Source organism: Filicampus tigris, chromosome 20 (genome assembly GCF_054856515.1).
Source record: "Filicampus tigris isolate MCC_2025a chromosome 20, RoL_Ftig_1.0, whole genome shotgun sequence".
Lineage (NCBI taxonomy): Eukaryota > Metazoa > Chordata > Actinopteri > Syngnathiformes > Syngnathidae > Filicampus > Filicampus tigris.
In genome coordinates this window covers 10,714,831-10,738,191 of record NC_141236.1, presented here as the reverse complement: position 1 = coordinate 10,738,191, position 23,361 = coordinate 10,714,831, and the positions used below count along the sequence as shown (strand labels likewise).

The window sequence follows — 23,361 nt, the reverse complement described above, 5'->3', positions numbered from 1 at the left end:
CTAGACATGGTCGTTTTTTTTTCACAAAAAACGCCTTACTATACCCTTACTATACATGGTCATTTTTTTTTTTTTTTTTTTTTTACAAAGAACGCCTTACTATACCCTTACCACGTTTTTCGAAAAAAACGCCTTACTATACATGGTAGTTTTTTTTTCGCAAAAAACGCCTTACTATACCCTTACCACGTTTTTCGAAAAAAACGCCTTACTAGACATGGTCATTTTTTTTCACAAAAAAACGCCTTACTATACCCTTACTATACATGGTCATTTATTTTTTTTTTTTTTTACAAAGAACGCCTTACTATACATGGTGGGGTTTTTTGCACAAAAAACGCCTTACTATGCCCTTACTATACATGGTCTTTTTTTTTTTTTTTTTTACAAAGAACGCCTTACTATACATGGTGGGGGTTTTTTCACAACGCCTTACTATACCCTTACTATACATGGTAATTTTTTTTTTTTTTTTTTTACAAAGAATGCCTTACTATACCCTTACCACGTTTTTCGCAAAAAACGCCTTACTATACATGGTAGTTTTTTTTTCGCAAAAAACGCCTTACTATACCCTTACCACGTTTATCGAAAAAAACGCCTTACTAGATATGGTCATTTTTTTTCACAAAAAACGCCTTACTATACCCTTACTATACATGGTCATTTATTTATTTTTTTTTTTACAAAGAACGCCTTACTATACCCTTACCACGTTTTTCGAAAAAAACGCCTTACTATACATGGTAGTTTTTTTTCGCAAAAAACGCCTTACTATACCCTTACCACGTTTTTCGAAAAAAACGCCTTACTAGACATGGTCGTTTTTTTTTCACAAAAAACGCCTTACTATACCCTTACTATACATGGTCATTTATTTTTTTTTTTTTTTACAAAGAACGCCTTACTATACATGGTGGGGTTTTTTGCACAAAAAACGCCTTACTATGCCCTTACTATACATGGTCTTTTTTTTTTTTTTTTTTTACAAAGAACGCCTTACTATACATGGTGGGGGTTTTTTCACAACGCCTTACTATACCCTTACTATACATGGTAATTTTTTTTTTTTTTTTTTTTACAAAGAACGCCTTACTATACCCTTACCACGTTTTTCGAAAAAAACGGCTTACTATACATGGTAGTTTTTTTTTCGCAAAAAACGCCTTACTATACCCTTACCACGTTTTTCGAAAAAAACGCCTTACTAGACATGGTCATTTTTTTTCACAAAAAAACGCCTTACTATACCCTTACTATACATGGTCATTTATTTTTTTTTTTTTTTACAAAGAACGCCTTACTATACATGGTGGGGTTTTTTGCACAAAAAACGCCTTACTATGCCCTTACTATACATGGTCTTTTTTTTTTTTTTTTTTACAAAGAACGCCTTACTATACATGGTGGGGGTTTTTTCACAACGCCTTACTATACCCTTACTATACCCTTACCACGTTTTTCGAAAAAACGCCTTACTATACATGGTAGTTTTTTTTCGCAAAAAACGCCTTACTATACCCTTACCACGTTTTTCGAAAAAAACGCCTTACTAGACATGGTCGTTTTTTTTCACAAAAAACGCCTTACTATACATGGTCATTTTTTTTTTTTTTTTTTTTTTTACAAAGAACGACTTACTATACCCTTACCACGTTTTTCGAAAAAAACGCCTTACTATACATGGTAGTTTTTTTTCGCAAAAAACGCCTTACTATACCCTTACCACGTTTATCGAAAAAAACGCCTTACTAGACATGGTCATTTTTTTTCACAAAAAACGCCTTACTATACCCTTACTATACATGGTCATTTTTTTTTTTTTTTTTTTTTTTTTTTTTACAAAGAACGCCTTACTATACCCTTACCACGTTTTTCGAAAAAAACGCCTTACTATACATGGTAGTTTTTTTTCGCAAAAAACGCCTTACTATACCCTTACCACGTTTTTCGAAAAAAACGCCTTACTAGACATGGTCGTTTTTTTTTCACAAAAAACGCCTTACTATACCCTTACTATACATGGTCATTTTTTTTTTTTTTTTTTTTACAAAGAACGCCTTACTATACCCTTACCACGTTTTTCGAAAAAAACGCCTTACTAGACATGGTCATTTTTTTTTTTTTTTTTTTTTTTTTTTACAAAGAACGCCTTACTATACCCTTACCACGTTTTTCGAAAAAAACGCCTTACTATACATGGTCGTTTTTTTTTCACAAAAAACGCCTTACTATACATGGTCATTTTTTTTTTTTTTTTTTTTTTACAAAGAACGCCTTACTATACCCTTACCACGTTTTTCGAAAAAAACGCCTTACTATACATGGTAGTTTTTTTTCGCAAAAAACGCCTTACTATACCCTTACCACGTTTATCGAAAAAAACGCCTTACTAGACATGGTCATTTTTTTTCACAAAAAACGCCTTACTATACCCTTACTATACATGGTCATTTTTTTTTTTTTTTTTTTTTTTACAAAGAACGCCTTACTATACCCTTACCACGTTTTTCGAAAAAAACGCCTTACTATACATGGTAGTTTTTTTTTCGCAAAAAACGCCTTACTATACCCTTACCACGTTTTTCGAAAAAAACGCCTTACTAGACATGGTCATTTTTTTTCACAAAAAAACGCCTTACTATACCCTTACTATACATGGTCATTTATTATTTTTTTTTTTTACAAAGAACGCCTTACTATACATGGTGGGGTTTTTTGCACAAAAAACGCCTTACTATGCCCTTACTATACATGGTCTTTTTTTTTTTTTTTTTTACAAAGAACGCCTTACTATACATGGTGGGGTTTTTTTCACAACGCCTTACTATACCCTTACTATACATGGTAATTTTTTTTTTTTTTACAAAGAACGCCTTACAATACCCTTACCACGTTTTTCGAAAAAAACGCCTTACTATACATGGTAGTTTTTTTTCGCAAAAAACGCCTTACTATACCCTTACCACGTTTATCGAAAAAAACGCCTTACTAGACATGGTCATTTTTTTTCACAAAAAACGCCTTACTATACCCTTACTATACATGGTCATTTTTTTATTTTTTTTTTTTTTACAAAGAACGCCTTACTATACCCTTACCACGTTTTTCGAAAAAAACGCCTTACTATACATGGTAGTTTTTTTTCGCAAAAAACGCCTTACTATACCCTTACCACGTTTTTCGAAAAAAACGCCTTACTAGACATGGTCGTTTTTTTTTCACAAAAAACGCCTTACTATACCCTTACTATACATGGTCATTTTTTTTTTTTTTTTTTTTTTTTACAAAGAACGCCTTACTATACCCTTACCACGTTTTTCGAAAAAAACGCCTTACTATACATGGTAGGTTTTTTTTCGCAAAAAACGCCTTACTATACCCTTACCACGTTTTTCGAAAAAAACGCCTTACTAGACATGGTCATTTTTTTTCACAAAAAAACGCCTTACTATACCCTTACTATACATGGTCATTTATTTATTTTTTTTTTTTTACAAAGAACGCCTTACTATACATGGTGGGGTTTTTTGCACAAAAAACGCCTTACTATACCCTTACTATACATGGTCATTTTTTTTTTTTTTTACAAAGAACGCCTTACTATACCCTTACCACGTTTTTCGAAAAAAACGCCTTACTATACCCTTACCACGTTTTTCGAAAAAAACGCCTTACTAGACATGGTCGTTTTTTTTCACAAAAAACGCCTTACTATACCCTTACTATACATGGTCATTTTTTTTTTTTTTTATTTATTTTTATTTATTTATTTTTTTTTTTTACAAAGAACGCCTTACTGTACCTTTTTTTTTTTTTACAAAGAACGCCTTACTATACCTTTGCTATACATGGTGTTTTTTTTTTTTTTTTTTTTCGCAAAAAACGCCTTACTATACCCTTACCACGTTTTTCGAAAAAAACGCCTTACTAGACATGGTCGTTTTTTTTTCACAAAAAACGCCTTACTATACCCTTACTATACATGGTCATTTTTTTTTTTTTTTACAAAGAACGCCTTACTATACCCTTACCACGTTTTTCGAAAAAAACGCCTTACTATACATGGTCATTTTTTTTTTTTTTACAAAGAACGCCTTACTATGCATGGTGAGTTTTTTTCACAAAAAACGCCTTACTATACCCTTACTATACATGGTCATTTTTTTTTTTACAAAGCACGCCTTACTATACATGGTGGGTTTTTTTGCACAAAAAACGCCTTACTATACCCTTACTATACATGGTCTTTTTTTTTTTTTTTCACAAAAAACGCCTTACTATACCCTTACTATACATGGTGGGTTTTTTTTGTTTTTTTTCGCAAAAAACGCCTTACTATACCCTTACTATACAATACATGGTCATTTTTTTTTTTTTTTTTTACAAAGAACGCCTTACTATACCTTTGCTATACATGGTCGTTTTTTTTTTTGTTTTTTTTACAAAAAACGCCTTACTATACCCTTACCACGTTTTTCGAAAAAAACGCCTTACTAGACATGGTCGTTTTTTTTTCACAAAAAACGCCTTACTATACCCTTACTATACATGGTCATTTTTTTTTTTTTTTTTTTTTTACAAAGAACGCCTTACTATACCCTTACCACGTTTTTCGAAAAAAACGCCTTACTATACATGGTAGGTTTTTTTTCGCAAAAAACGCCTTACTATACCCTTACCACGTTTTTCGAAAAAAACGCCTTACTAGACATGGTCATTTTTTTTCACAAAAAAACGCCTTACTATACCCTTACTATACATGGTCATTTATTTATTTTTTTTTTTTACAAAGAACGCCTTACTATACATGGTGGGGTTTTTTGCACAAAAAACGCCTTACTATACCCTTACTATACATGGTCATTTTTTTTTTTTTTTTTTTACAAAGAACGCCTTACTATACCCTTACCACGTTTTTCGAAAAAAACGCCTTACTATACATGGTAGTTTTTTTTCGCAAAAAACGCCTTACTATACCCTTACCACGTTTTTCGAAAAAAACGCCTTACTAGACATGGTCGTTTTTTTTCACAAAAAACGCCTTACTATACCCTTACTATACATGGTCATTTTTTTTTTTTTTTATTTATTTTTATTTATTTTATTTTTTTTTTTACAAAGAACGCCTTACTGTACCTTTTTTTTTTTTTACAAAGAACGCCTTACTATACCTTTGCTATACATGGTGTTTTTTTTTTTTTTTTTTTCGCAAAAAACGCCTTACTATACCCTTACCACGTTTTTCGAAAAAAACGCCTTACTAGACATGGTCGTTTTTTTTTCACAAAAAACGCCTTACTATACCCTTACTATACATGGTCATTTTTTTTTTTTTTTTACAAAGAACGCCTTACTATACCCTTACCACGTTTTTCGAAAAAAACGCCTTACTATACATGGTAGTTTTTTTTTCGCAAAAAACGCCTTACTACACCCTTACCACGTTTTTCGAAAAAAACGCCTTACTAGACATGGTGGGGTTTTTTGCACAAAAAACGCCTTACTATGCCCTTACTATACATGGTCTTTTTTTTTTTTTTTTTTTACAAAGAACGCCTTACTATACATGGTGGGGTTTTTTTCACAACGCCTTACTATACCCTTACTATACATGGTAATTTTTTTTTTTTTTTTTTTTTACAAAGAACGCCTTACTATACCCTTACCACGTTTTTCGAAAAAAACGCCTTACTATACATGGTAGTTTTTTTTTCGCAAAAAACGCCTTACTATACCCTTACCACGTTTATCGAAAAAAACGCCTTACTAGACATGGTCGTTTTTTTTCACAAAAAACGCCTTACTATACCCTTACTATACATGGTCATTTTTTTTTTTTTTTTTTTTTTACAAAGAACGCCTTACTATACCCTTACCACGTTTTTCGAAAAAAACGCCTTGCTAGACATGGTCGTTTTTTTTCACAAAAAACGCCTTACTATACCCTTACCACGTTTTTCGAAAAAAACGCCTTACTAGACATGGTCATTTTTTTTCACAAAAAAACGCCTTACTATACATGGTCATTTATTTATTTTTTTTTTTACAAAGAACGCCTTACTATACATGGTGGGGTTTTTTGCACAAAAAACGCCTTACTATGCCCTTACTATACATGGTCTTTTTTTTTTTTTTTTACAAAGAACGCCTTACTATACATGGTGGGGTTTTTTTCACAACGCCTTACTATACCCTTACTATACATGGTCATTTTTTTTTTTTTTTTTTTTTTTTTACAAAGAACGCCTTACTATACCCTTACCACGTTTTTCGAAAAAAACGCCTTGCTAGACATGGTCGTTTTTTTTCCACAAAAAACGCCTTACTATACCCTTACTATACATGGTCATTTTTTTTTTTTTTTTTTTACAAAGAACGCCTTACTATACATGGTGGGGTTTTTTTCACAAAAAACGCCTTACTATACCCTTACTATACATGGTCATTTTTTTTTTTTACAAAGAACGCCTTACTATACATGGTAGTTTTTTTTCGCAAAAAACGCCTTACTATACCCTTACCACATTTTTAGTAAAACACGCCTTACTATATCTTTGCTATACATGGTCGTTTTTTTCACAACGCCTTACTATACCCTTACTATACATGGTCATTTTTTTTTTTTTTTTTTTTTTTTTACAAAGAACGCCTTACTATACCCTTACTGAACATGGTCATTTTTTTTACTTTTTTTTTTTTTTTTTTTTTTTTACAAAGAACGCCTTACTATACATGGTGAGTTTTTTTCACAAAAAACGCCTTACTATACATGGTGGGGTTTTTTGCACAAAAAACGCCTTACTATACATGGTCTTTTTTTTTTTTTTACAAAGAACGCCTTACTATACATGGTGGGGTTTTTTGCACAAAAAACGCCTTACTATACCCTTACTATACATGGTCATTTTTTTTTTTTTTTTTTTTTTTTTTTTTTTTACAAAGAACGCCTTACTATACATGGTGAGTTTTTTTCACAAAAAACGCCTTACTATACCCTTACTATACATGGTCATTTTTTTTTTTTTTTTTCACAAAAAACGCCTTACTATACCCTTACTATACATGGTAGTCTTTTTTCACAACGCCTTAAAATACAAGGTCTTTTTTTTTTTTTTTTTTTTTTTTTTTTTTTTTTTACAAAGAACGCCTTACTATACCCTTACTATACATGGTAGTTTTTTTTTGCAAAAAACGCCTTACTATACCCTTACCACATTTTTAGTAAAACACGCCTTACTATATCTTTGCTATACATAGTCGTTTTTTTCACAACGCCTTACTATACCCTTACTATACATGGTAAATTTTTTTTTTTTTTTTACAAAGAACGCCTTACTATACCTTTGCTATACATGGTCATTTATTTTTTTTTTTTTTTACAAAGAACGCCTTACTATACATGGTGGGGTTTTTTGCACAAAAAACGCCTTACTATGCCCTTACTATACATGGTCTTTTTTTTTTTTTTTTACAAAGAACGCCTTACTATACATGGTGGGGTTTTTTTCACAACGCCTTACTATACCCTTACTATACATGGTCATTTTTTTTTTTTTTTTTTTTTTTTTTACAAAGAACGCCTTACTATACCCTTACCACGTTTTTCGAAAAAAACGCCTTGCTAGACATGGTCGTTTTTTTTCCACAAAAAACGCCTTACTATACCCTTACTATACATGGTCATTTTTTTTTTTTTTTTTTACAAAGAACGCCTTACTATACATGGTGGGGTTTTTTTCACAAAAAACGCCTTACTATACCCTTACTATACATGGTCATTTTTTTTTTTTACAAAGAACGCCTTACTATACATGGTAGTTTTTTTTCGCAAAAAACGCCTTACTATACCCTTACCACATTTTTAGTAAAACACGCCTTACTATATCTTTGCTATACATGGTCGTTTTTTTCACAACGCCTTACTATACCCTTACTATACATGGTCATTTTTTTTTTTTTTTTTTTTTTTTTACAAAGAACGCCTTACTATACCCTTACTGAACATGGTCATTTTTTTTACTTTTTTTTTTTTTTTTTTTTTTTTTACAAAGAACGCCTTACTATACATGGTGAGTTTTTTTCACAAAAAACGCCTTACTATACATGGTGGGGTTTTTTGCACAAAAAACGCCTTACTATACATGGTCTTTTTTTTTTTTTACAAAGAACGCCTTACTATACATGGTGGGGTTTTTTGCACAAAAAACGCCTTACTATACCCTTACTATACATGGTCATTTTTTTTTTTTTTTTTTTTTTTTTTTTTTTTTTTACAAAGAACGCCTTACTATACATGGTGAGTTTTTTTCACAAAAAACGCCTTACTATACCCTTACTATACATGGTCATTTTTTTTTTTTTTTTTCACAAAAAACGCCTTACTATACCCTTACTATACATGGTAGTTTTTTTTCACAACGCCTTAAAATACAAGGTCTTTTTTTTTTTTTTTTTTTTTTTTTTTTTTTTTTTACAAAGAACGCCTTACTATACCCTTACTATACATGGTAGTTTTTTTTTGCAAAAAACGCCTTACTATACCCTTACCACATTTTTAGTAAAACACGCCTTACTATATCTTTGCTATACATAGTCGTTTTTTTCACAACGCCTTACTATACCCTTACTATACATGGTAAATTTTTTTTTTTTTTTTACAAAGAACGCCTTACTATACCTTTGCTATACATGGTCGTTTTTTTTTTTTTCCCACAAAAAATGCCTTAATATACCCTTACTGCATTTTTAGTAAAACACGCCTTACTATATACCCTTACCACGTTTTAAAAAAAAAACGCCTTACTAGACATGGTCGTTTTTTTTCACAAAAAACCACATACTATAGTAAGCCTATCGCCTTACTATACATGGTCGTTTTTTGGGGGTTTTTTTCCACAAAAAACGCCTTACCACATTTTTAGTAAAACACGCATTACCATGTTTAAAAAAAAAAACCTTTCTATACGCTTACAACATTTTTCGAAAAAAAAAAAAAAAAAAACGCCTTACTTTACTCTTACCAGTTTTTTCGAAAAAAAAAGCACCTTACTATACATCATTTCATTTTTTTCATATATATATATATATATATATATATATATATATATATATATATATATATATATATATATATATATATATATATATATATATATATATATATATATATGCATGTGCGAGATTCAAACCCGTGCCCTTAGGTTTACAATCCCACGACTCTATACTCTCAGCCAGTAGAGAGCTGAAAAGCAAGACTGCTCATTGTCACGCCTATTTGTCCCACTAACCTTTTCCCGTCCTTCCCATAGTGCAGGAGGATCTTTACTCTGCTTTTAAATCGTTCAAAGAATCTCGTCACATTTGTCTGCAGGGCTTGGTGGCTGGGGAAATGTCAAGTCATCTGAACTGAAACAAACCCATCAATGATCTCATCGGAATAATAAGAGCGACGTTGCCCGGTGGCAAACTTCCATATTTAGCGTCACAAATGACAAAATCGGACACCATTGGGCAATGTCAATTTAAAGTAAATTCATTTTTTCTTTAAATAAGATGCTTACAAATAAGATTGTTGGTGCACAAAACATTGTTTTTGTTGATTAGAGTGTGTAGGCTAGTTTGTCCAGGCTAAAACAATTAGTGTTGTCGTAGTTGTTTATCAAAAGCATATTACCACTAACTCCTCCTAAGTGTCGTGTTGCAGAAGAAGTGTGAACATGTTACTTTGACATAGTTAAAGAATTGTTTTTAACATACTAACCAGTTGTCACTATTTATTTCCCAATCATTTTCTATCCTTGCACAGGAATTTTTTTTTTGGTGTGGAATAGTGTGCCAGCCTGGACAGGCTAACAATTTGTTTTTTCATAGTTTTTTACCCAGATAATTAGCATTTAGCGCTAATTTTGCAGAAGAAGCATCATATTCTTTTTGTATAAAATGTGGGAATAAATGTTTGTTTTGTTAAAATACATTTTTTGTTGTGTTATTAATATTTGCTACTATTTTCAGCTAGTTGCGTTGGTAGCCTGATTTTTGTACGTGAAATTGTGCAAAGTCTACAGAAAGAGCTAATGAGTCTTGTTTCTCAATAAATCCCCACAAGTGAGCCTTTTTTTTTTATTTTCTAAAGACTTTATAAACCTTTCTGATGCATCGCGCAACTCTCGCCCGAGGCCCAAGTGAGTCATTATCTTCCGAAACGCCGGCGCGGCAAACACGGCGGAGCGCGCTAACATAACATGCGAGTTGTGTGTTTAGCCAATTTCTGCCTTGTGTGGGAACGTGCACACCTGCTCTCCTCCTGCTCGTGTCTTTGCCGGTGAATTTGAACAGGTTAACAGCGTCCAATGGGAAGGTCAACATTCCTGTGGTAAGAGACTTTTGTTCCTTTCAAGCTTAAAGGAGGAAGTTTAACAACCAGGGCGACTAATCCACGTCCGTCCGTCCCCCACCCCAAAAGACACTTCTGATTCACGGACAATCCTTCCAAAGGAGAGCTGTTCAAAAGAAAGCTCTCAATGCATTATGGATGCGCGGCTCTACCTGTGTCACTCTTGTAGTCTCAAATATTTATGCCACCGCCGCTGGCAGACGTCCCGGCAAGCCGAGACAAGAGCAACTTCTTTAATGCACCACAGAGAAAATGTAGCCTTTGCTCGCCGTGCAAGGGAAAGATTCGTGGACAGCAAAAGCCCCAAAAAAGGCGTGGCCACATGGGACAAACATCATCCTATCAAACTGCTTTGATTTAAGACTATGCTAGGTTAAAAGTCATTAGCTGCTGATCTTATCTTAACACAAAGACAAGCGATTTTGATTTCTGCTGTTAAAATCAAATAGCAATGTCACTAAATTGAACATGCGCTCAATCCCATGTTAAATGTAACCACATTGTTCAAATGACAAACAAAACGCCCTCAGGGTGAAGCTATTAGCTGTTAGCCTATAATCAGCCATAATCTTTGAATCAAGTTAAATGTTTTAACGCAAATTTCATTTCAGCCTTAAAAGGAATTATGTTAGAAGAAACAGGCTCTTTTGCATTAGTTGCTAGCCTTGCTTGGATTACGCGCGGTTAGCCATAATTTCGGCGTCACGTTTCAGCCCTTATCTCGATAATCTAATGCAGATTTGATTCGAACCTTGACCCTAACTATGTTGTTCGGATTACACAGTAAAAAATAAAATACCACAAGGCTAAAACTGTTAGCTAAGTTAACCAAGAATCTGCGGTTTGAGTATTCACAGATTTGATGTTAAACATGACTACATTGTGCCAGGGGTGGAGCCATGGCTGGGCCCACCCAGATTGACAGACTGCCCGCCCACCCACCCAGTGAGATCCATGAAGAAAATATATACTTTTACATTTTGTGTAAATTACGATTAAATTATTTTCGAATTTGTGTTTCGTTGTGATTTTGTTTTTATTTGATTGAATATTGATAATGACAATTGTGCTTGTCTAAGGAAGATCTGAACTTCATATCATTCAGTCATTTTAGCATTGTGCTCAGTGAGAGAAACATTCAGGCCCACCCAGGTTCTGGCTCCGCCCCTGCATTGTGCAGATGTTTTGTTTGTGTGCGTGTCCACCCGAAAAGCTGAGCAGAAAGTTCCGCCACCAGAGAGAGACGAGTGAGTGGAAAAAAGATGAGCAGTTACCTTCTTCATTTGTATCTGCGATAAACTATAACGGCTATGAGCCTGCAGAAGGAAAAACAGCAACACTGTTGACCAGGTTTAGGTACACTATAAGGGGGGAAAAAAACTACAATAAAAAAAATAAAAACAAAAAATGAAAATAAAAGAAATAAGCAGGGACAGTTTGGTGAAATAATTTCAGTAAAAATGACAGAAACTTCCAAACCAATTCATGACAGTCTACAGAATTTGCTTTATTTATGGAAAGCAAAATGAAAAATCAAATAAAAATAATAAACAAAAATAAACAAATGGTCTTGTGAAATATGAGGGTGGTGAAATAAAACCATAAAGTGACAATGCCGTTAAACAATTTTATACTTAATTAAAATTGAAAAGATCAAGAAAAACGTATCACAATCTAGTGATTTTTTTTTTTTTTTTAACGTGCAAAAAACGAAGCTGCGGCCAGTCCAGTGAAATGATTTTAAAAATATTTTCTTTTAAATAAAGCAATGGCAAGCTCGTAGAATATAATTTGGAAAACATTTAAATGAGTTAAAAAAAAGAAACTGAAGAAAAAAATGTATGAAACGGATTGACTGAAATCGAAATAGAGCAGTGAAACATTCTGGCAAAAGTCGTCGTCGTCATTATCGTTTATGATGAAAAGAGAACACAAACTGAGGCGATGTCACGTGTTTGTCAGACGTACGCCATCGTCGCGTCAATAACGAGCAATGCTTATGCCTCCGAGCAGACTGACGTGACCTCGCCGCGAACCCCTTTCACTTCCCAAAAGTCCCCGCCGCCCCCGCCGCTCCCCCTCCCCCTCCCACCTCCGCGCTGGCATCTTCCAAACGCGGGCGAAGTCATCGGAAGGTTAACGCGGTTGGATTGTGTCATTGAGCGTCTGCTCGCTCTTTTTGCCACGGGGGCAAACCGACGCTCGCCATTGAAGCCTCCCGCCATGAATTAAACATGGCTCAACATCGAGACGCACGCAGGCAGGCGGGCGGGCACTGCCGATGATTCTCATCAGCGCCCCGCGCAAAAAAAAAAAAAAAAAGTATCTTCCGGAAGAGTTCAAACCCCGGCCGCCGGAGGATCTTTTGGTCGACCGCCGTTTGACCATCTCGGCAACATCGCAGTCTGCATCAAAAGTACTCAAAAGCGTCAAGCGCCTTCCAGCTAATCAATTTGAGCTCCGAGAAACGGCGTGAAAGACACGGGGGTCACACGTGCCCGACCCATGTGGATTTTTTTTCCTTTTAGGCTCATGCAGATATTTGGCTGAATATAATTCAGCCAATTAATCAACTGATTCATTAAAAAAATAAATAAAAAATACATAGTCAGTCACGTGACTCGATTGGGAAAGGCTTTGGTTCTCATCAAGCATTTTGGGCCATATCCAACTGAAGTGACGCGGGTCGTCACCGTGATGGCTCACCTGCGACAGCAGCTTGTTGTTGTCATCCTCCAGGATTCGCACTTTGGTCTCCAGCTGCCGGATGTAGTTGGAGGAGGGATCTGCAGAAGAAGAAGAAGAAAAGAGGGGAGGAGACAACATTAGCATTTCAAAAGACGTCAAGACGGAGAAGAGCGAGGCGGCAGCCGGCGGCGGAAGGCACACAGGAGTGCACGCAGGTCGGCATATGCAAGGAAGTTGACGTCACCTGAAGCGCACGCTGCCAAACGGACTTCTGTTCGTTTTTTCAAATGCAATTGTCGGCCTTTTATGATTTTCATTTATCACTTTCAGAGAGGATATGTTTGTGTAAGTTAACCATTTCATTTTCCGACCTGGAAAAGGGTCATGCGAAATGTTTTTTAAAAATAAATGAATCCAAATAATTATGAAAAAGTGACAGTGAGTGAAACATTGAAAAAGTAAAAAAAAAAAAACATTTCACTTAAATGTTGCAAACTAAAATGACAGTTTTATTCAATTATTTAAGTTAAAATAAATTTGGTGAGGCAAAATAGACTGCGATTGAAAGTGATTATTTGAACAAAAACCTAAAAATAATTTTTAAAAGTTAATTTTAAATTATAATCATTCACATTAAATGATGTCATATGTTTAGTTAAACTTAGTTTTTATTTAGAAATTAAATTTGACAGGCAAATAGCAAAAAAAGAAAAAGAATTAAGAGTCAAGATAAAATTAGAAAAATAAAAAGGAAAATGAAATTAGTATACAGCAACATGGGTTATATTTTTACAAGATTGTTTTTTGTTAAAAAGCTAAAGAAAATGGATAGTATCATTTTTTTTTTTAAATAATCACACTTGGCACCCCACAATGAAAATATATGAGTATGCGTTCTGACTGCCACTCTTCCTTTCATCTCGACATGTGTTTAAATGATATATGCACTTGGAAAGGGGGGAAAGAAAAAAAGACAAAAAAAAAAAAAAAAACAGCTGTTCAAGGAATGCCGGGTTCAAAAGCGTAAACCTTCCCTGGGCGATTCTCCCCGTCTGACCTGACGTCCTCTCGCATTCTTTCCTGCCGCACGTTTGCGGTAAAAGCGGCAAACGAGCATCACACATCCGTCACGTCTCGGCCGAATTTCCCCGCTTGCCGCTGTTGCTCGCCATTACGCGACGACGGGTTCAAACAGGGGACAGGAGCCGCGTGAGGCGCGCCATCCCGGTCCCTGTAGGTGGCGCCGAGCTTGTTCTCCAAAAAAAAGCCGCGTTTCATCGACACCCCCATCAAAGCTCGAGTCAGGCGGCGCGTCGCGACGCATCCGCTTGCTTTTGTTTGTTAAGTGCAAAGACAGACAAAAGACACCTGGCAACACTCTTCTCTTCGGCGCATTATATATTTATATAAAAGTTTGAAAAGTTTTCTTTGGCGTCGCGTAATGCAGCGGTCCCCCACTATATCACGTCCTTCTCAGTGAGCAGAGAGGGGAGGTGTGAGCAGTTACGAGCGGAGGAGGGAGCAAGACAAAAAGCGACAAACTGATGCCTTTTTTTGCTCGGTTGATTGTGCATTGTCCTAAAAAAAAATGATAATAATAACAAAATGGCGCCAGCGGGTGCTAGTTAGCCGCTAAGACAACAGCACGGTTCTAAAAATAGCTCACCAGTGATAGGACACTCATTGTACACCTTAGCCACCGCAGTGTTGTAAAACAAAGAGCAGCGGTGTACGCGTACAAAGCACAAAGACTCGGAGGCCGCTAATCTCCCGGTTGTGCCTTGTGACCCGCTAATCTGGACTCATCTGATGCTGGCCTGACCTTTGGCTACCACTCAAGCCGATTAAAGTGAAGGTTCCTCAACCTTCGTCGCGCAACAAAGACGAACCAATGAATGCGCATCCTTGCTTATTCAAGCTCCTCTCTTATTGGCCGCAAGAATGTAAACAGGAAGTTGGGTTTTACGAATGGGAGACAAACACATTTTCAGGAGCGAATTCATCTTAATTGACAGGGTGGATTTACAGTGGATCACTTCCTGACTTGACTTCAGAGTTGTTCTAGTTTCAAAACATAGGAAATACACTCAAGGATAGTCTGAAAAAAAAAAAAAAAAACAGGTTTAGCTCCAAGATGACGCCTCGCTCACTTTGCATTTCTATTTCAATTGGAAACTTTACCTCTGTCCACAATGTTGCAAAATGAAGTTGAAATTAAATGTAAGTGTTTAATATTCATAGTTTCAACCACTAATAGAAGAAATTATAAATATTTGTAGGGATTGCTCACGTTTTTTTTCTTTACAGAGATTACCGCATAATTTTTTTAAATTTTTTTTTTTACTATTAACTCTTAACCTCCAATCCGATCTAGCATCTGATTTGAACGCACACACACGCACACACACACGTGAAGCCACATGCAAATCGCCTGTTTTTGTGGGTATCCAATTCAGGACTTGAGCTTGATCCAGCAGAATCCGCAACGGGGGGCCGCGTTTAAACCTTAGCGTCATGTCCGAGTGGTCCTAGCGCTAATCCGTCACGGAGGGTCTGCCTCGCACGCACTCTAGTCAGAAGCATTCTCTTTAAAGAACTAAAACTTGCTCAGTGTTGCAGTGTCTCACTACAAAAAGATTTAAACGCCTAAACACTCATTTGTAAATAGCAAAAATAAATAATTGTCCTCTTTTTGATAATCATTTTATTGAAATAAATCATGTTTCAAACAAAACAAATTGCTGAATTTAAATTAATCAATACAGATATTATTTTTAATGGAAAAAAAAGCCCAGTATATTACATGAATATATTTTTGTATGATTAAATAAAATTAAAAAAAACATTCTTGAAACCTTAATACATTTTAAAAAATTTAAACTACTCAAATATTTTTTTAAATAAAATAAAACAATTAATTTGAAGTAGTAGTAGTAGTCTTTTAAATTATGACTATTTTTTTAATAAAGTGGGAAGGGGAATTGAAGTAAAACATTTTCTTTATATTATTGTGTTCAGTGTTCAAAGTTAGGTGAAAAACAGGTGAGCCGTGACTGGTTGTTACATGAACACCTGTGATATCATTTTCAAGCGACAGCAAAATGGCCGCCCCCTTTGCTCCTTCATTCGGAAGCCACAAATGCAAAACTCATCAGAATGTCACCTTTAGACTAGTGGGGGCGCATACAACACATTGTTGTAAAGACCATTTTTGATTTACCCCTTTTTACACAAAAATCATTTCAATACTACTATACTTAGTGCAAAATATTTGTATGCTTTTTTTTTTTTTTTTTTTTTCTATTCCAATGACTTTGCAAGCACTCGCTTGGCCCAACAATCAGAGCCTCCTCTGCTTCTCTTCTCGTGCGTCCTTTGATGCCGCCATCCCCCGCGAGGACGGCGGTCTGGCCTAAAATAAACTCATTAGCCGGCGGGACGGGAGTTGAGCGCGCCAGCCGCTCTTTTAAGAGGGGCCGTTATTATTTGGCCATTTGCGGCGCAAAGCACGGCAACATTCACACCTCCCCCGCGCGTGTTTGTGTGACGCGCGGTTGACGTGGGCAGTGGCACCACGGGCCCTCGCCGGCGCCCTACCTCCGTGGCCAGCGCGCGTCACTTTCAATCACGTCACTGCGCCACTGTGACCCACTTCCAGCAGCCTCTCTCTCCTCCAACCCGTCGGCGTACCGGCGCGCTCTGCCCGCCGTCCCTCTCTGACCCGGACGACGTCTTTTCTGGGTGCGCAGCGAGTAGAGAAAGTCTGCACACCCCTGTTGAAATGCCAGGATTATTTCAAAACTATCCGCCGTCGTACAGCTCAATTGAAGGAAAGCATTTGAAATCTGGCGCACGGAACTGTTCAACGTTCACAATTTTGTTGGAAAACTGTTAAAAAAATAAAAAAAAAAATGGAACAAATCTCAAATCTTTTCTGATTTGAAGTCAATTTGCTATGTTGACGCAATGTACCGTTCATCCAAAAACCAAGTGAAATATCACACATCTGTTTCTCCACAGTCCCACTCGTCCACTTTGTTTCCCTATGTGCATTTTTTTTCCCCTCCTCTTTTGTCCGAGACGCACCCTTTCACACGAGCACTCTTTCCCACTCCCACTCCCACCCATGGGACAACAGGCGGGACGGAGTTTACGGCGGGTCAACGCGGGCCGTCTCGCCCGGGGAGGACGGGAGGGGAGCGGCCAGTCGGGCCCTTTCATAACAAATCAATGGCACGCCGAAAGGAGCGCGGCCGGCATCAAAGGAGCTAGGTGAAACAGGGGGGGGGGGGGGGGGGGGGGGGAGTCATCTCCGTATGTTTTCAAGTCAGATCTTCAGGCTGTTTAGCAGCCTGCTGAGAAGGGAGCTCCCTGAGCTTTTAGGGGTCCACTTTCATCTGCTCCAAGGCAGATTTGGAGGCTCCCCTGTGATCAGATTGTGTGCTCAGTGTGGGCAATTACCTCAAGATGTTCAAGGGGAAAATGGCATTCAAAGTGCTCCGTTCAGACTCGGAGCGGTAAACCATAAATGCTAAAGGTGGCTTGGCTTTTTTTTTTTTTTTGGGGCACTGTTTTATTGCACAAGCACTAGTTGATTTCGCTTTACGATTGTGACGATTAGGAATTTCAAAACACAATTACACTGACGTATTTATATGGATAAATGACATGAAAGAGTTCAAAACCTTTTTTTTTTTTAAACTATGTGTTTTGTTTATTAGAAATATCCAATTTAAAGAACTACACGACTGACATTTTGAAATTGAAAAATATGTCTTATTAAAAATAACCTCAATCCAAATGACTGAATATGTTGCTAATGTATGTATACAAAATTATTAAATTACATACATACTTTTTCAAAAATCCTGGTTTATTCATTATCAAACAAAGTATTAAACTACTAAAATATTTTAAATAAGTATCTTGTTCATATTCATAATCAATTCTTTTAAAAACATCTGTCTTTTTTAATACAATTAATTGACATTTTTACATAAAAACTACTAATTAAGTATAGCATATTGTATTATTAGTTCTTTTTTGTTCAAATGATTTCATGAAAATGATTATAGTCCCTCTTAAACTCGTCTTCATTACAATTATGACAACTCAAACGTCAATTTTTTTTTTTTTTTATGGCTGGAAATGAAAATGCAATGAATGGATTGACTTGAATTGTTTGTTTCCTCGGCGCAACTCCCTGGAGGGATCTTGAAAACAATTGACTTGCTGACACGATGGAGGATGTAATTACAGTCCCCGCCGCCCTTCACTCAATTTGCAGCGAGGTCGCCCGGGACGCGCTAATGTCGCGACGCTTGTTGCCGTCTATTAGGTCGAATTTGCGTCTGGCGTCGGGGAGCGAGCCGCCTGTCAAGCGACTCCGGGCGGGGAAAGCGCGCGGGGGCTTTTATTTATAGCCGTGGCAGACGCGCGTGGTGTTGCTGTCGCACGTGGTGACGGGTAACTCCCCTGTCGCCTCCGGCGCAGTCGCCGCTGACGCCCGTGGTTTTTATCACACGCGTACTTTGGAATAAAACGTCAGGGTTTGTTTTCGGGACGTTCCGACAAAGCGAAAACAGGCTCACTAGGTAATGACAGCATCAAGGTATCACGATACACTTTTGCAATACAGCTCATTGTTTTAGTTTGTATGTGTTGCTGCACCATGTGTGTTAAGCGTTTGTTTGAAGGTTTATAATTTGGTCACAGCGACGCTAATATCCGTTCGCCCAATTCTAATGTTTCACATTCTATGTTAGCATTAAGCAAAAAAAACTTTCATTAGTGATTCGCTGGAAAATTTTGGGGTATCAATGTACTCGCTACATTCCCAATTAAAATGAATTGAAATGTCATTAATGTGTTCCTTCATCATTTTTGTTATGAGATAAACAAAAATAGGGCAGGCTAAAATAGCTAGCGTTCTGGTTTTGTCAAACAAAAAAAACAACAACAACAACAAAACGATTAATTGGTCGCGCCCTCGTTGTAAAAAAATATTTTCATCATAATCACAGGACGAAACGGCATGATCAAGTATCTGTGCTTGGCGAGTACTCAAGTGTAAGAATTTTACTCTTTCTCTGTCTGACAAAAAGTGGTCAGTTTTTGTGCAGGCCAACTTCCGGCCGTGTGGATGCTTAGTGGACCCCGAGTGCGATGTGGCCTTAATCTTTTGATTAGGCTGGAAGAACCGCAATATGGACGCCGTTTGGATTTAATCCCGTGACATCAAACCCGCGGGGATTATATTTGCACCGCAATCTTAATTACTGCCCTTGTGTGTGTGTGTGCGTGCTGGCTATTTACAGAGCAAGATACAACGGAACAGATTAGCGACGGATTGCTCGGGGCTATCGTTTGTTTGTCTGAGGAACGCCAAAACACTTGATCTTCTCCTTTAAGGATGCAGACATGCGTCATCCGGGGAGGGAGAAAAACGGCAAGCAGGAATGCTCTTGCAGTTGTTCGGATGCGATCTGACGAGGCCAAGTCAGTAAAGCCAATCAAGTCGCTGGCCGATCGATGAGAGCGCAGCGCAAACTTTGATTTCAAAATATTTTAACATGATTGCAAACTCATCCTACAAAATTAGCCTTAAAAAGAAATGGCTAATAAAACATTTGATTTGTGAAAAAAAAAAAAGGTAAAGCTGCCATAATTTCCACTAACAACCCAGACTATACTTGGCTCCTCCTCAAAAAAAAAAAAACAACGTCCCTTAGTCTCTTTAAACCATCACACACATTTCAAGTCACATATGGATGGCAATCCCAAGTGCACAAAAATAATACCTCACATGCGAATATTGTAAAATGCTTTAAAATCCATATGAACAATGAAATACTTTATTTGTTTACATATATTGTGGGAGGGAGAAATGTATCACTTCAGCATTCTGCCTTGACAGCAATTACTCCTTTGCTATTAGCCAGGGCTAAAAAAAAGCGCAAATAGGCGGGGAACTGGCGTGGATAGGTGAACAAAAATGGAGTGAAATGGATTCATTTTTCCTTGAGTTTCCGATGACCTTTGGCAAAGTGATTGCGACCCACTGCAATTGCGCACACGTGAGATTTATTTTCACAGGCAAACGTCGCGATAAACAAAAAGCTTCAACTTGCAGCCGCCTCATTCCAGCACGCGTTGCCATGGCGTCTGCGCTCCACCCCCCCCTCCATTTGCATAAAATCTGCATAGCGGGCCGGTTTCATTTTTAAAGAGAGCAGCGCTGAGCAGGCAGAGGTCGCGCTTATGTAAGCAGAGTCAAAGAGCGCGCGGTTCAGGTGGCGAAAACATTGCCGGCTGAGTACAAGCGCTCAAAGCCGTTTTATTAACCCGCTCCCAGCGTCCCATTGGCCGCGTGGGAGCCCCCCCCCCCGACAATCCCGCCGTCACATTCTCTTTCAAAGAAATGCATGCATACATACTGGTGGTTCACTCACAATTTGTTCTGCGGAACCTATCGCCAGCTATTTGCTGGTTTTGGGAAATACCCTAAGATGCCACAAGATGGTACCAAAGCCCTACCTCGTAGAAAAGTAGAATATTGGTGGCAAGGAAGTATGTAGTACAACAAGGCCCGCCAAAAGCTTTCTGCCCGACAAACTGTTTTGGTATTTGTCGTTTTGTGATTATTTACAGTTGAAGCTATGAATAGAGGCTCAGTCCCTATCTCTGAAATGAAAATTGGTTCTCATCAGCACGTTTGATTTCTTTTGCCGACGGAATGATTCTTTCCCTGACAGAAAGGACAAAAGGTCTCCCGGGATGAGACCCGATGGAACAACGACTCCCTTGTGTCGCCGCCGATGAGACGGATGAAGCGGCACGTCGGCGGGGGCTATTAGCGTTCTAATTGGCGGCCGGGGAGCGAGAGGAGTTGCGTAACGGCCGCTCGTCACTCTCGGCTCAAATTGGACGGACGCTGGCCCAGTTGCGCAGCCTCCACCTGACCCCCGCGCTGGAAAGACGGCAGCGTTATGTATGCTAAGGGGGACCTGAACTTGCCAGTAAGAATCAGGTGCTAAAAGTAGTTCCCCGACTGAAAACATATTTTATTGCATCGTGTTTGTTGTTTTACTTTTTAAGTATTTTCATTTGCTGTAAACGTGAAACCGAGCAGACGCTTGTCGTAAACAAGTAGCCAAACTAAACAGTGTGCTACATATTACCGTAATCCAACAATATTGTGGCTTTTTTAAATCGAGAATATATGCCTAACTATTATCGTATGCTGTTTGTATGTGTTGCTGCGCCATATATGTTCAAGTAGTAGTTGACTGAAAGTTTATAATTACTGCAACATTTATGCTCATTTCTGTTAGCCCATCGACGGCGTTTCACATTCAAGGTTAGCATTACGCTAGCTGACTTTCATTAGCCAACGTGATGCTTTTGTTGAGCGTTTTGGTGCTTGAACATACAATGTTTAATTCTATCCTATTTTAGGTCCGTTTTACAATAAACCTCAAGTGTGTAAACAATATTTTTCATCAGTTTCTCTGTACGGCGGATTTCACTGGACCTTTCGGGAACGTATCCCCGTGATAAACAGCGGTTCACTGTAGACACTTGGAAAATATCAAATGCGTATGTGCGCCAAACATCAAAGAGAGGAAAAGTCAAGTTACATAAACGCCGCCGACTTTCCGGCGGGGAAACATACGTGACCTGACAGGCCAACTCGGGGGCCCGAAGCGCTGCTGCTGCCGCCGCTGCCGGCGCTGCCGCAGCCGCTTTCACGCCGTCATGAGCCAAGACGCACCAGAGCCGCATCCACGACGTCTTGTTTTCTTTCGGGTTTTTTTTACTCCTTCCCGCACTTTTGATCGGAGCTGCTGAGCATTCCTGACGCTGTCTGATCTTGTCTAACCGTTTTCCCTTGAAATAGACCCCAAGTGAGCATCAAACCCTTTAAAGATCTTACTGGAGGAAAATATTTCACTGATTGGCGTATTTACCAACTAAACCAGGGGTGGCATACTTTTGCTCCAGTAATAGTCATTTTTCCCATGCTTGAGTATTGGTGAGTGTGTTTAAGTAGCAGTTGTTTGAAGGTTCATTGTCACAGTAAGGTTGACACTAATCGTGTTAGCCCGACTCTGGCGTTTTGCATTATATCTGGGCTTGATTCCAGCAGATGTTCATTCACCTCCAATGGGTTTTTTTAGTGTTTAAAATATACAATTGTTTTATGTCTCTGTTTTAAACCGGGGTGCACTGTTTAGCTTAGAGCCCAGAAAAGAATCCAGAGCGGAAAGTGACACATCAGGGTCTTCGCTAAAGAAACAAACAGGCCTCATCAAGCAGCCTGGAGGCCACGATGGCATTTGCGGACATTTCGGAAATTTAGGGCATCGCCTTTGATCTGATGACAGGGGTGGGATGGTTTACACACGGACGGGATTTTCATCGTCACGCTGATGACAACATGGCCACAGCGTTAGAATTCATCAACATGTCATCAGAAATCACGGTCAATAACATTACACAACCCACTTTGCGCTCATTGTACAAAATATTAACTGTAACGCAGGGGTGTCAAACTCATTTTTTGTCGCGGGCCACATTATATTTGTGGTGTCCCTCGGAGGGCCATTACGACTGCGAACCCATACAAATGTATGACCGCCTTATCACATATACCCTACAAATTGATGGATAAGTACTTTTGAAGTCAGACGCCAGTAAATGGTTTGTTCAACTGTTTTTCACTGTATTTTAAAGGAGGGATTTGTAACAAATGCTTGCAATATCTCGTATGTTCTGTTTAACAGGGAAGACAATTCCAAAGAAACACATCAAGTCAATACACGTGATTTGCCTTCGCGGGCCACATAAAAAGACGTCGCGGGCCGGATTTGGCCCCCGGGCCTTGAGTTTGACGCCCGTGCTGTAACGTGATGGGTTGTCAAAATTTTGGGTGCAGGGACTCTTTACATGGCACGAATTTTCACAGCCAATCGACTAAGCATAATTACCATGTGTACTCCTAAATGCCATCACAATTTTTCATTTCATTTATCTTTAGCGAGTGAAAGTGTAGTCGGACTCAACGACGGACGGACGTTTTGAATTAGAGGCGGACCGACGGGTACTATTTTTTTTTTACCCCCCCCCCGGGAAAAAAAGGCGAATGATGGACGACGGAAGGGTACCCGCGCTTGCAGACGGATGACGAATGACGTACGCTCAATTTTTAGTAAAAAACCCAGCTTTGGTAGAAAAAAAAACGTTTAAGCGCACACATTACGAGAGACCACATCCGA

General features: G+C 37.9%; 1 protein-coding gene across 2 annotated transcripts in view; it reads right to left on the bottom strand.

The window, feature by feature from the left end:
• ccdc85cb (coiled-coil domain containing 85C, b) overlaps positions 1-23,361 on the bottom strand; it is a 45,135-nt gene that overhangs the window by 5,783 nt on the left and 15,991 nt on the right. The window contains exons 2-3 of one of the 2 annotated variants that reach the window (XM_086019108.1): positions 13,103-13,182; positions 11,671-11,712 (exon numbers count right to left, since the gene is read on the bottom strand). In XM_086019108.1, coding sequence (XP_085875234.1) covers positions 11,671-11,712; positions 13,103-13,182 — 122 coding nt within the window. The remainder of the gene's footprint in view (positions 1-11,670; positions 11,713-13,102; positions 13,183-23,361) is intronic. The other variant, XM_086019109.1, reaches the window with a different exon arrangement.